A 12952-nucleotide genomic window follows, 5' to 3' on the forward strand; every position below is an offset into this window, starting at 1 on the left:
ACAGCAGGCAGCAGGGATTACATGCTAGGTCATGTGGGAAAGCCTGGGGGTGGGGCGTAATCAGGGAGGGCTTCTTGGAGTAGGTGGGAATTTTGCTGTATCTTAAAGGGATGGTCTCCAGGGTGGGATGTGTAGGACAGTATACTTGGGCACAGAAACAAAATGATTCAAGTTCTGTTTAAGTTTATATTTTATCTGAAAAAAAAAAGGTTACTGGTATTTCATATGCAGACTGACAGTTTCACTCTGGTATAATTTACATATAAATTTACACACATTGGAGGTATGTGTTACCTTTCTTCTGATAGGAGCGTGCGTTTTACTTGTTTATTTTTTAGTGTATTTATTTATTTTCAGAGAGAGAGAGCAGGGGAGGAGCAGAGAGAGAGAGGGAGAGAAAGAATCACAATCCCCACGCTGTTGGCACAGAGCCCCATGCAGGGCTCAATCTCACGAACTGTGAAGCCGAAATCAAGAGTCGGACTCTTAACCAACTGAGCCACCCAGGCACCCCAGAAGCGTATGTTTTAAAAGGTTCAGAGACTTGGGGCACCTGGGTGGCTCAGTCGGTTGAGCGTCCGACTTCGGCTCAGGTCATGAACTCGCGGATCGTGAGTTCTAGCCCCGCGTCGGGCTCTGTGCTGACAGCTCAGAGCCTGGAGCCTGTTTCAGATTCTGTGTCTCCCTCTCTTTCTGCTCCTCCCCCACTCGTGCTCGCTCTCTCTCTCTCTCTCTCTCTCTCTCTCAAAAATAAAGATTAAAAGAAATAAAAGGCTCAGAGACTAAAATTGCCCTGAAGGATGAAACCAAGGATAACAGAGGTCAGGATGAGTTCCCATGGGACCCTGTTGGTGAGCCAAGGTCCCTTCTCTTAGCCTGTGACCTGCTGGGACCCAAGGAGCCCCGCACTCAGTGGGGCCACACCTTTCTTTCTTAGGTGGCCATCTCCGGAGTGGGCCTCCTCCCCTGGCAAGGCCCTGCTTCTATAGAGGGCAGCCCCCAGTGAGGGGTCCCACAGGGCTATGGCTGAAGCCTGCCGCCAGTTCCCCCATCCACAGCAGCCCTGCTCCCGGAAGAATGCCGGGTGCCCACAGCCAGTGAGTCACAGCACACGGCCCATGGAAGGGGCCCGATGCTCGCCATGACCTTTGGGGTTTGCTTTGCCGTCTGGTGCCCACAACGGAGAGATTGGTGTCCTGCCCCCGGAGGCACGACAGGCCCTGAGGCCGCATATGGCTATATAAGGCTGAGGCCACAGGGGATGGTCAGGGCTGCCAGACCCCAGGAGCAATTTGTCTGGTCTCGGCGGTGACGCAAACATTTTCCCCGGGCTTGGGCAGTTACCCCCTCGCAGTGAGATTGAATCATATCCTCAAAACCTCAAGCCCGACAGGCCTACGTAATGCCAAGACTCAAGAGTGGTGAAGAGGGCTGACCGAGGCCCTCACTTCACGGCGAGGAAATATTTGGGGCAACACAGAGAAAGCTGTCCCAGGAGGACTGGTCCCAGCTCTGCCACATTCAAACTGTGGGGGCTGGGTCAGGTCCCTCTTGGGGCTTCAGCTCATGCATCTGTACTATGGGGACAGTACAGGGGTGGTTAGCCCCACATCACGGCCAAGGAAACCAAGATCTGGAAAGTTCAATGACTTCTCAAGGCCACCCAGCAAGCTGGGGGACAAACCAGGAGGAAGACCTGGCTCCTAAAATCTCAGTCCGAAGGGTTTTCCTGTGTTTGGGGGCCCCACCAAGCAGGCCAATGAGGCCTCAGAGTTCTACTGCATAAAATGGGCAGAGTGGCGAGAAGTCTGCTTGTCAGGTTGCTGGGGTGTTTTCTGGAAGACACTTGGAGATGGCTTTTCTAGCAGATGGCCATGGTTTGTCTGATCTAGAACCTGCTGCGCATGGTTCTCCCAGAGGCACCCTACAAGGTGTTCCTCAAAGGCACTCTTTCCAGAAAGCATTCACCACCAGGCAGTGGTCAGGGCTTTCCTCTGGGAAGACTTGGTCACAACATTCCTCTGGATGACTTGGTCACATATTTGTCCTTGAAAACTCAAGCAGCCAAAAAAGCAAGCCTGGAGCCCAAGCTCCACGTACTGATAGCTGCCTCCCTCCCTCCATCCCTCTCTGTCTGCCCCTCCCTCCCCCACTCTCTCTTTGTCTCTCTCTGTCTCTCCTCCCTCTCTCTCTCTCTCTCTCTCTCTCTCTCTCTCTCTCTCTCTCTTCCTCTCTCTCTCCACTCCCCTGCCTTGCTGGAAAGAATGGAGCAGCCTTGACCACACAATCGCTCACAGAATTAAGTAGCCAAAAATCACGTCGTCTAGACAAACAGATTTTATGGGTCCAATTAATTCCTGCTGGTCAAAAATAGGCATGCTTAATAAGCAGATATATTTAGAATCTGTCATTATCTGGTTCCCAGGGGAGAAACTTCAGCTCTTATTTCATAAACTCTAATTTCAAACAGAGCTCAGTTAACCCCCACTTCAGACCTCGCTCTCATGCCCGATCGTGGCGAGAAGTGGGCAGGAGCCGGGCAGGGGGGAGGTAATCTGATCCCTGGAAGCCTCTGGAGTCCTGGGGAGCCTGAACCTCTAGGCCTGTCCCCTCTCAGCCAGCGTAAGTCAGAAGACACGATTGCTTCTTTGGGCAGTGTTGCCAGGAGTGGGGAGCTGCTGGGACAGCAGGGGTCCAGAACCATCTCCTTGTGCCGGTGTCTCATCTACCCCTGGGCCCCGAGCTCCACAGATGTCTATTGCCTGTGCCTCGGGGTCTGGGAGACCTCTAGGGCTGTGTGAGCTGTGGCACGTCAGCTGTCCCTGTGAGGGCTTCGTTCTTGAGTCACTATTAGCGCTCAGGCCCGAGCAGAGGCGGCGGCTGCTGGCTGAGAACAGGACTGGGGGCCTAGAGGGTTCCAGATGCACCAGAGGTGGGCAGGCGGCAGGTGAAGGGAAACCATGCCTGCTTTCAGGACTGTGTCTTATGTCGGCAGTGGGGGTCCGGCTGCCTCCCAGGGCCACTCTGGGCTGCCCCCCATGCTGCTGCTCTCTGGTGAGTTAGAGATGAGGCACAGAGGGGGTGGGGGGTGCTGTAAGGATAGGGCCTCAGGGCTGTCCAGGGGGACTGTCCCTGGCCTTCAGGGGAGGTGGTGGCAGCTGTGCTGACAGCTCGGAGCCTGGAGCCTGCTTTGGATTCTGTGTCTCCCTCTCTCTCTGCCCCTCCCTTGCTCGCTCTCTCTCTCTCTCTCTCTCTCTCAAAAATAAATAAACATTAAAAAAAAAAAAAGAAGAAGAAGATAAAACTTAAAAAAAAACAAACAAACCTGCCAAGACCCTCTTTCCAAATAAGGTCACAAAGGCATAGGCTCAAGGCAGAAGCCCCAGCTGGGTGGCTGCCCCTGGCCACCCTTTGGCCCCACTGGCTGCCTCGCCCACCCTGAGCAAAACGTTAGTGGCTCACGGGGTAGCCATGAATGACCAATATACACCATGCCCCAGCCCCTGGGTCACCAGCTGAAAGACTGTCAGATAAAGTGAGGAATGGGTCGCATTACCTGGGGAAAGGTAGCCTTGACAAATGGTCAAGACTCCTTGGCTCCAAAATCGTCATTCCTCTGCCTAATGCCCACCGTTACCACCCTCCCACTATTTGGCAAACTCATAGTCATCTGTTAAGACCCAGCCCCAGCACGTCTCCTCCGCAATGTCCGCCCTGACCTCTTCTCCCGAGGGTCACCTCCATCTCATTTGTAACGGGGCCCGTGTGGTCTTCGTCTCTGTATCTCTAGATCCTGGCAAGGACCCGGATTAGGTCACGGATCCCATGACGTCATGCTGAATACACAGTGTCCTTCTCCGTGGGAGGCAAAGGTCTACGTTGGGGTGTCTGCACTTGGCTGTTCCCCCAGGATTTCCTCTCACCTTCCCCAGCCCATCTCAACACTGCCCTCCGGGTTCCATCCTTTGCCAGGAAGGAGCACCTTCTCCACGGTCGGTCTTTACTTGTCTTCTCTTCCTTCCCAGGCTGGTCGTGGGCGCTCCATTGGAAACCAATGGCCACCAGAAGACGGGAGATGTGTACAAGTGTCCGGTGACCCACGGGAACTGCACCAAGCTCAACCTGGGTAACGTGAGCCGCTGGTCTCCCCACAGTGAGGCCAACCATCGTCTAGGGCGGGACAATCTTTAAAGCACATCCGTGCCCATAGTCACACAGTCACGGCCACCCTGGTACCGCTGCCCCCCATTTTACAGATGAGCAAGCTGAGGCCAGAGAGAGGAAGAAACATTCCCGGAGCCATACAGCTTGTCAGGGGCCGGCTAGGATTCAAAGCAGGGCCCCTGGTGTTGCAGGCCATTCCTCTTTCTGACTCATCCACGGCCCCTCAACACAAGGTTTGCACTCTTAGCAGGGGAAAAACATTTCCTGTCTTCTTTCCGATTTTGCAATAAGAATAGCCAGCGTTCATATATCTTATATAATCTTCACCATGTGGCAGCCACTGCTTTAAGCACTTTTAGGAATTTTGACTCATTTAATCCCCTCGACAACCATACGAGATGGGGGGACCTGCCCAGGGTCACCTAGCTAATAAGCGGCAAGGCCAAGTTTCCACCCCAGGCAGTCCTCAGTAAGCAGCACTGCCTTTCCGAAATGAAGGCTTTGTCCTCGCCGAAGAGCCTTTGTACGATTCGTGTGTGTATCCACACATGTGCATCCGTTAAAACACACACACTGATCCTGTAAAGCACGCCCACCTTGTCCTAAACGTTGGACAGTGGCTGGGCCATCACGTTGCTTTCAGAAGGGAGCAAAAATTCCATTTGGGCTGAGAGGCTGTATTTCCAACCCTCCGATAAAGGACTGGCCTTTCCCCGGAGCCAGGCCCCTTGGTCTCCCTGACTTCTAGGGAGGCGGCCTCTGCCCTACACGGCAGGGTGGGGCTCGCTGGGGAGGTGAAGGGAGGCAGTGTGGGCCTGGTGGGGGAGACGGCAGAGCTTCAAGAGATAAGCAGATGGATGAGAAGGTCTGCATCAAAGAGAAAGCCCCAGAACCCAGATCCCCAGGGTGGCCAGCTGGTCCCGTCACACGGTGCTGGAAGCTCCCGCTGGCCACATCTGCCTCAGCGCCGTGGGTGGGAAGTTCAAACCCCAGCACAGCCGGGGCCCAGACTTCAGTGAGGAAATAAGCTGGGGGAAGCAGGAGCCTGGCTGGTGGCTCGCAGAACCCAGTCATCACCACCCTGAAGGCCCAGGCTTCCCAAACAAGCCGAGCTGGGTCCCTTCTTCCACTTGGACAGTTTCGTCGCATCGTGTCCACAGGGAGCACACGTGCTCTCTCTGAGCCTCTGTTTGCTCATGTGTAAGGTGAGGTCCCCCTTTTCTGAGCACATTTTATGTCCCAAGCACCTTGCTAGTTTCTGGGGATACAGCAGGGAACAAGAAGCCAAGAGCTCTGCTGGGAGGGAACAATAAGCAAGCGGACAAACGGGAAAGCAGTAGCAATAGGTAGGGATATGCTATAGGTAGGGAATTCATCTCTACCTATATGTGTGATATAACCTATACCTATAAATGCTGTGTGATCACCCAGGGTGCTGTGATAAGAGAGGCTGGGTGGGGAGGGGATTCTACTTTATAGCAAGGCAGTCAGGGGAGACCTCTTTAAGCAGTAACATTTGAGCAAAGGTCTGGTGGCGAGGAGTCAGGTGGAGCCAGAGCATCCCAGGCAGCAAGAGAACCAGTGCAAAGGCCCTGGGGTGGGAATGAGCTTACTCCGTTGGAAGACAGAAAGAGGGGCCAAGTATCTGGGGCAGAGGGAGGGAGGATGGGAGTGGGAGGGATGAGCACTGGGCTCAGGGCTGGGGCCACCGAGAGGGGCTCCTGGTCCAGGTGGGGACACAGACATGTGAACCCATCAACCCATTGCTTAGTTTTCTCCACTGCTCTGGCTTCCAGTGTGGATCCTGTTTCCCTCCAAGGGAGGAGGAACCCCTCTGGCAGTGGGAGACATGAAGCCATCAGACCCTGGAAAACATTCCTGAACTGGGGCCTAAGCTGGGAGGTGGTGGGCAGCAAAGTGAGTCAGGGCGGAGGAAAAGTACTGATCAGGAAGCCCTGCGTTTGAGGAGTGTTCCTTTTCCTTTCACTGAGGAGAAAGTGCACAGCGGGAAGACCATCTGTCAGCTTATCCCCACAGTGGAAAACGCTAGGCTGGGAAACCTGAGTCCTAGGTTTTCCTATGGCCTTTCCAGGCTATGAGCCTCACCAAGCCAGGAATGTTCTTTCTTCTCTCTCCAGGGAGGGCTAAACGGGTGGCAGACATTCACAACTCAGTATGAAAAAGCAGATCACTGGCACTTTCTTCCCGACGGCTGGATGAAGTCAGGGTTTTAATGAAGGGCAGAGGCTCAGGCAGAGGAGGTGATTCTGGAAGGCAGATTCTGTGTGAGGTGGGGCTTGTGCCCCAGGGTCCTCAGACAGCCCCACTGAGAAAGATGTTAACCTCTCCTGTTCACAGAGGGGCAGCCCAAACCCCAAGAGGAGGGTAGTGGCTGCCCCAAGTCCTTGAGGCCCATACGCAGGAAAAGCAGGACTTAAGCCCAAGTCTTTCTTAACTCCAACACAAGGATCTTCCTTACTAATCTCACCTGCTTCCGGGCGGGCAGTCTCACCTCCATCTCTGGGACCAGGAGGAAGGAGACGGCATGGGGAGGTGAGCTGAGGGCGTGCCTCAGCTCAAGTGCAGTGCAGAACTCCCCAAGCCACTGAGGGGTGGAGGTCGCCCAGCCAGGGCTTGGAGCTTCCTCTCCAGATTTCTCACGACCCCCCCACTGCCGCCACAGCCCTGCCATGAGACGGAGAGCTCAGGATATAACAGTGCACAGCCTGGGTTTGAGTCCCCACTCTTCTCATTGACCAGCAAGTGACCTTCTAGAAGTCACTGACCCCTCTCCGCATCTCAATCTCCTCTTCTGTTGAATGGAAATGTTGACTTCAGGACGTCCCAGGACTGAGAGGCGGTCCTGGGAGGGCGCGTGTGGATGGTACTTTGTAAATGAGAGGCATTATAAAAACAGTGTTATGACTACTCTTTTTCTCTCTGGCCTCTACGGACAGACAAAACAAAACAGTCTCAGTCACTCGTAACACAGCCAAGAGGGGCTGGATTTCAAAAGGAGCCTCACTATAAACTGAGGGAACCCAAAGAGAAAACAACAACAAACACAACGGCCCCCAGCCCCCAGCCCCAAGCGCAGTCAGGCCTGGCCTCTCCTAACGCCCGGCCCCAGGCCCTGCTGGCTTGTGCCCCCTTCACACTTCCAGTCACCAATGAAGCTAATTTAGCAAACCATTCTGGGCGGAGGCCATCCACGTCCTTGGAAGTCAGCAGGGACGATATCTCGCCGCTCCTCACAGTACATGAAGATTGACCTGCTCTGGGTTTAATGCAATGCCCGACTCGCTTTCCCCTGACCTCTACCCCCCCACCCCCATGCCCCTACACATGCGTAAACACACACACACACACACACACACACACACACACACACACACACACACTTACGTCCCAGCACACGTGTGGGGAATTCAAGCTTGCTTCCTTCCCTTCAGTGGCCTGCAAAATTATTTAGTACAACCTTAACAGAATTTTGTTGAGCAGTTCTATTCTGCCACAACCCTCTCCCGACACTCAGTTGGCCGATGACCCTGCCTACTGAGCTCTCTTGGTGGCCAACCACGGAATGACATTCCCGCTACCCGCGAGAGAATCGGCTATCCTGTGTCGGTTTATCCGGTGAGCAGAGAAGCAGAGTCACAAGTAGGACACGGACTGCCAAGTTTTGATGGCAGACTGGCTTGTGGGCAGATGTGGAGGGGACACTGCAGAGAGGAAGCCAGCCTCAGTCGGGTGCTCTGGGAAGTGCAGGACGGAGGACGTGGGGAATGCTAGCGACCAGTCAGATGTCTGTAGGAGGAAAAAGGCTGGATGGGGCAACGGAAAGTTCTGCCGTGTGCGGACTGTGTGACCTTGGGCAGGTTGCTTGGCCTCTCTGAGACTCAGTTTGCTCATCTCTCAGGGAATTGTGAAGAAGTAATCAGACCACGTTAGACGTGGCAAGGCCTTCGTAAACCGTGAAGGGCTGCATGGACGTGCAGGCGAGCGAGGGCTCTAGAGGGGCAGGGGGGATTGGGGAGGACTCTGCCTGGCCCTGACCCTGCCACAAACACGTCGGGTGGCTGATGGCAGTGGCAGGCTCTGGGGCCGGGGTGGGGGTGGGGCTGCAGGCTAAGCTCCTCCCTCCCACCCCAGGAAGGGTCACTCTCTCCAACGTGTCTGAGCGGAAGGACAACATGCGTCTCGGCCTGAGCCTGGCCACCAACCCCAAGGACAACAGCTTCCTGGTAAGAGCCACCCACTCCACCCTCTCTCCAAGCCCCAGCCCCTCCTGCCCCCCCACCAGACCCCTTGGTTGGGGCCAGGAGAGGCAGGGGGTGAGGGGGCTCCTCTGAGGCGGAGCCCAAATCTGTGCTCCAGGTTCAATCAGAGAAACACCACACACCCTAAGAAGACTCTGGAGGGAAGCCATAAGTAGAAAACACAGATTTAGTACAACTGAGGGAAGAAACACAGAGTGATGGCCACCCAGAGTTAAATGGGAAGGCTTTCTGGAGGAGGTTTTCAATTTGCTTTTAAAGACCAGGCAATGGGGGCACCACGGTCGCTCAGTCGGTTGAATGTCTGACTTTGGCTCAGGTCATGATCTCACAGTTCGTGAGTTCGAGCCCTGCGTCGGGCTCTGTGCTGACAGCTCGGAGCCTGGAGCCTGCTTCAGATTCTGTGTCTCCCTCTCTCTCTGCCCCTCCCCTGCTTACACTCTGTCTCTCTGTCTCTTGCTCTCTCTCCCTCTCAAAATAAATAAACATTTAAAAAAATAGATAATAATAGAAGAGACAATGGGTCTTAGCAAGGAAGAAAGCAGAGGGGGTGCATGCACTGAAGTGCTGGGGACATTTCTTCATTTAAATTATAATTTTTTGAGCACTTACGATGTGCTGAGCATATGCCGGGCACTGGGGAGTCAGCAGTCAACAGAGCTTATGCCCTGCTGGGGCGTAATGCTGGTCAGGGGAGAGCTGATAAGCCAGTGAGTAGTGTAAACGTGATGCTGGGGCAGAAACAGCTGCTCTCAGGTCTCTGCACCCTGCCCACGCGAGTGCATGCGCACTTTGCACGCAGTCAGCAAGTGTGGGTGTAGGTATCATGGTGGGCACTGCCTACTTCCTGCCACCACGAGCTGGATGATGCTGGGGATTCAAAACAGGATCCTGCTGGGACTGATAGTTCTAGAAATGGCTGCAAGAGAGGATTTCAGAGAAAAATTACCCAGAAAGACCAATAAAATGAGCCACTCATTTTAAGATAGGAGGGCTTGTGTCACTCTTCGTTCTTGTCCAAGGCTGTCCTTGGACAGACAGACAGATGGAACATCCAGGGTGTGGATCACCAAACACCAGGACAACGAGATGACTGGGATGCTCAGGGGCTTAAGGAGAGCACAGTAGCCCTGCCAGGGAAAGCCACGAGATGTCTCGGTGTATGGCTGGCCCACAGCCTTTCACCATCCCAGCCAAGGGCAAATAAGACCCTGGGTCCTGTCCACACACAGACCTGTCAGGGGCTTTGTTGCTACTCCCTTTTCCTTCTGAGGCTCCTTGTCATGCTCCTACCAAGTTGATTTCACCTGCTTCACAAGGTGGGATGCAAGCAAGCCCAAGAAGGATGGTGTGATACACCCTCTGGGGCTTCTGTGCATTGGTTAAGTCCCTGTGCATTGGTTAAGAAACCTTTTATAAAATGTTTATTTATTTATTTTGAGAGAAAAAGAGAGTGTGGGCAGGGGGAGGGGCAGAGAGAAAGGGAGAGAGAGAATCTCAAGCAGATTCCGCACTGTCTGTGCAGAGCCCGATGCGGGGCTCAGTCTCACGAACCATAAGATCATGACCTGAGCCAAAATCAAGAGTTGGATGCTCAACCAACTGAGCCACTCAGGCACCCATAAATAGCAACTTTTGTTCACTCATTCGCTCATTTATTCATCCATTCACCCTTCACTCATCAGTCCATCCCCCAACCAATTGTTTGTCTCTCTATTCATCTATTTATCCACCCATTCATTCATCCTTCCATTCATCCCTTCCTACACCCATCCATCATCTATCCACCCACTCATCCATCCATCATTTATCTACCTATCCGTCCATCCATCATCCATCTATCTGATATCCATCATCCATCCACCCAGCCATCCTTCCATCCATCCATCTATCCATCCATCCATCCTTCATCCACTCACCCATCCATCCATTACCTACCCATCTATCTATCCATTTGTCCATCATGCATCTACCTACCATCCATAATCTATCCACTGTTCCTCCATCCATCATCCATTCATCCATCCATCCATCATCGATCCACCCATCCATCTATCCCTCTAGCCATCATCCATCACCCACCTTCCTATTCTTTATTCTCCCCATACTTCCAGAAATAATTACTGCAGCTTCAACAAAGGACACAGGTAAAACTAAACCTTTAAAATCTGAGTACAAAAAGAAAGTTAATCAAAGAAAGAGGTTAGAAGTGGAATAATTATTTTTCCAAACCAAAGGAAATTACAGCACAAACTTTAGTCCTGCGTTTTCTGGTACCAGTACAAAAATGGAGACATGGAGTTGGGCTTTCGTTTGTAATGACCCTGACTCTGAGGACTTATCATTCTTTAAATCAGGAGCTGACATCAATATTTTGGGTAGCAAATTTCAGGGAAAAAAAGCAGAAACATTCTTTTTTCTTTCCCCACGAAGAGGCATGGGCACGTTATTGGGACCTAGAAGTCTTTTCAGTAAGGACGTTCAGGTGACATCTTCAGAGAGGCTCTTCTAGTGACCTTGAAGGGTCCACTCCCATGGATGATCCTGTGTGGTGGGTGGGGTGGGCAGGTAGGGAAGAGTCATAACTCTAGATGATGGAGTCGAGAATGGGACCCTTGAAAATACAACAAAGGAGGATTCTAAAATTAGTTTTTCTCTATTCCACCCAAAACCAAGGGAACTAGAACACATGATGGCAAGAAAGAATTCAGTAAGTCTCCAAGAAGACTCTCTAAATCCTGGGAGTACCAATAGTCAGAGGATGCTTTGGGTCATGGAGGTTGGGCTGGGCCAAAGGCTATTGGGCCTAGACCCTCCCAGAGACCCCTACTGACTGGGGGTCTGGACTGTGTTTCACAGGCCTGCAGCCCCCTCTGGTCTCACGAGTGTGGGAGTTCCTACTACACCACCGGGATGTGTTCGCGAGTCAACTCCAACTTCAGGTTTGCCAAGACGGTGGCCCCCGCTCTCCAAAGTAAGTAGCTTCAAATCTGTAGATCCATGCAGGGTGGCTGACAGTCACGGGAGGCTCTGAGTTCTGATCACCACCACAAAGCCGCACCGGGACTCTAGCCCCGCCCTGATCCAGAACCTGCTTAGCTCCACCCTTCTCCAGAAACTGTGGCTAGCCCTGCCCTGATGCAGAACCTGCGGGTTACCCAGAGTGATGGCGGGCGGCAAGGGAGCTGAGGTTATGAAGACAATCCTGGCAACCAGAGAGGCTCACTGCAAACCCACTGTGAGTGGGGGAGGGGATGCTAGGCCAGCTACGTATAGCAGGCAAGCTGTGCACAGCACAACTCTGGGGACGTTGTTCACTTAGACTACAATGTGAATGGTGCCCTCTGATGTTGTGCAGTGCAGTTGCCTGTAGGTGGAAGGCCAAGGAAAACAGAATTATCCCTGGTAACAGTCCCCTCTAACTGGTGTTCCTGGATATCAGGAGGCTCCACCCCGCTTGCCCAGAGCCTCATGGAACACAAAACCTCCCACTCACTCCCCACCCGCCAAGAAAATCCGGGGAAAAATATTCAGACCTTGTCTCCGGCAAGCCCAAACTACTTGGCTCCGAGCCTCACTGTTTCCTCTGAGCTGAATACCATCACCCAAGCAGCTGCTAACCGTTTTATTGAGGGTGAGGGGATTAGCACCTCTGGCTAACAGCAGCCTCCCTGCAAACAACACGGCCCAATCAGAGATGGAAGGATGATGCATGGGGGGGGGGGAGGGAGCATCAGCCAGCAGGGGCTAGAAAGTGGTTCTTTTAAGGGTAAGGAGGAGGTGTTGATTCTATGCTCCCAGAGTGGCCAAGGGAAAGGAGGTGCTGTGGCTGGGGAGGAGGCCCAAGGTCAGTCACATGAGCTGTGAACAGGGAACCTCACCACAGGCCAACATATGACCATCCAGGCCTCCGGAAGCTCCTCTGATGGAGGCCTGCTCATCTGGCTGGGAGTTTATCAAGCACAGGTCCCAGGGCACCCCTTTTGGAGGCTGTAACTCAGTATATCTGGGACAAGCCCCAGGGTGTGTGTATGTGTGAGTGTGTGTGTGTGTGTGTGTGTGTGTGTGTGTGCGCGCGCGCGCGTATGTGTGTGTGTGTTCACCGGAGTGTTCAGCCCTGTTTAGGAGCCACAGATGTAAAGCAAAGTTCTTCTCAAGATGATTCAAAAGAAAAATGTGAAATTGCAAGAAAGAAATCAGCAGTAATAAATGCATTCTAATAATAAAGATGGCTTAAAAAACAAGAGAAACCTGGCTCCTACCGCTAGATTAGGAACTCCCCCTCATTAAGGAATTGCTGCCGTGGTCACCACTGTGGCCACTGGCACCGCACAGCTGCTTGGTCCACAGGCGTGGGGCTAAACCAGCCTGGAAAAGGACAAAGCTATCTGGTGCTGTCAGCCCAGAAGTATTGGGCCATCACATGTTGCACACGGCGTGCAGGTGGGGACAAGAACGTCTATACGACTCTAAAGCAGAGGTGATTGTGAGCTTCCCAGTCACCCAAACGC

At 53.1% G+C, this 12952-nt stretch overlaps 1 protein-coding gene across 2 annotated transcripts in view; it reads left to right on the plus strand.

Moving 5' to 3' along the window:
- Positions 1-12952, plus strand: part of ITGA11 (integrin subunit alpha 11) — a 129293-nt gene that overhangs the window by 60507 nt on the left and 55834 nt on the right. For both annotated transcript variants that reach the window (XR_007152818.1, XM_047861771.1), the window contains exons 3-5: positions 4026-4126; positions 8317-8408; positions 11301-11415. Coding sequence is in view for 1 of the 2 variants with exons in the window: in XM_047861771.1 (XP_047717727.1) it covers positions 4026-4126; positions 8317-8408; positions 11301-11415 (308 nt within the window). In the remaining variant the exon portion in view is untranslated. The remainder of the gene's footprint in view (positions 1-4025; positions 4127-8316; positions 8409-11300; positions 11416-12952) is intronic.

Source organism: Prionailurus viverrinus, chromosome B3, assembly GCF_022837055.1.
Source record: "Prionailurus viverrinus isolate Anna chromosome B3, UM_Priviv_1.0, whole genome shotgun sequence".
In the NCBI taxonomy this organism is placed as follows: domain Eukaryota; kingdom Metazoa; phylum Chordata; class Mammalia; order Carnivora; family Felidae; genus Prionailurus; species Prionailurus viverrinus.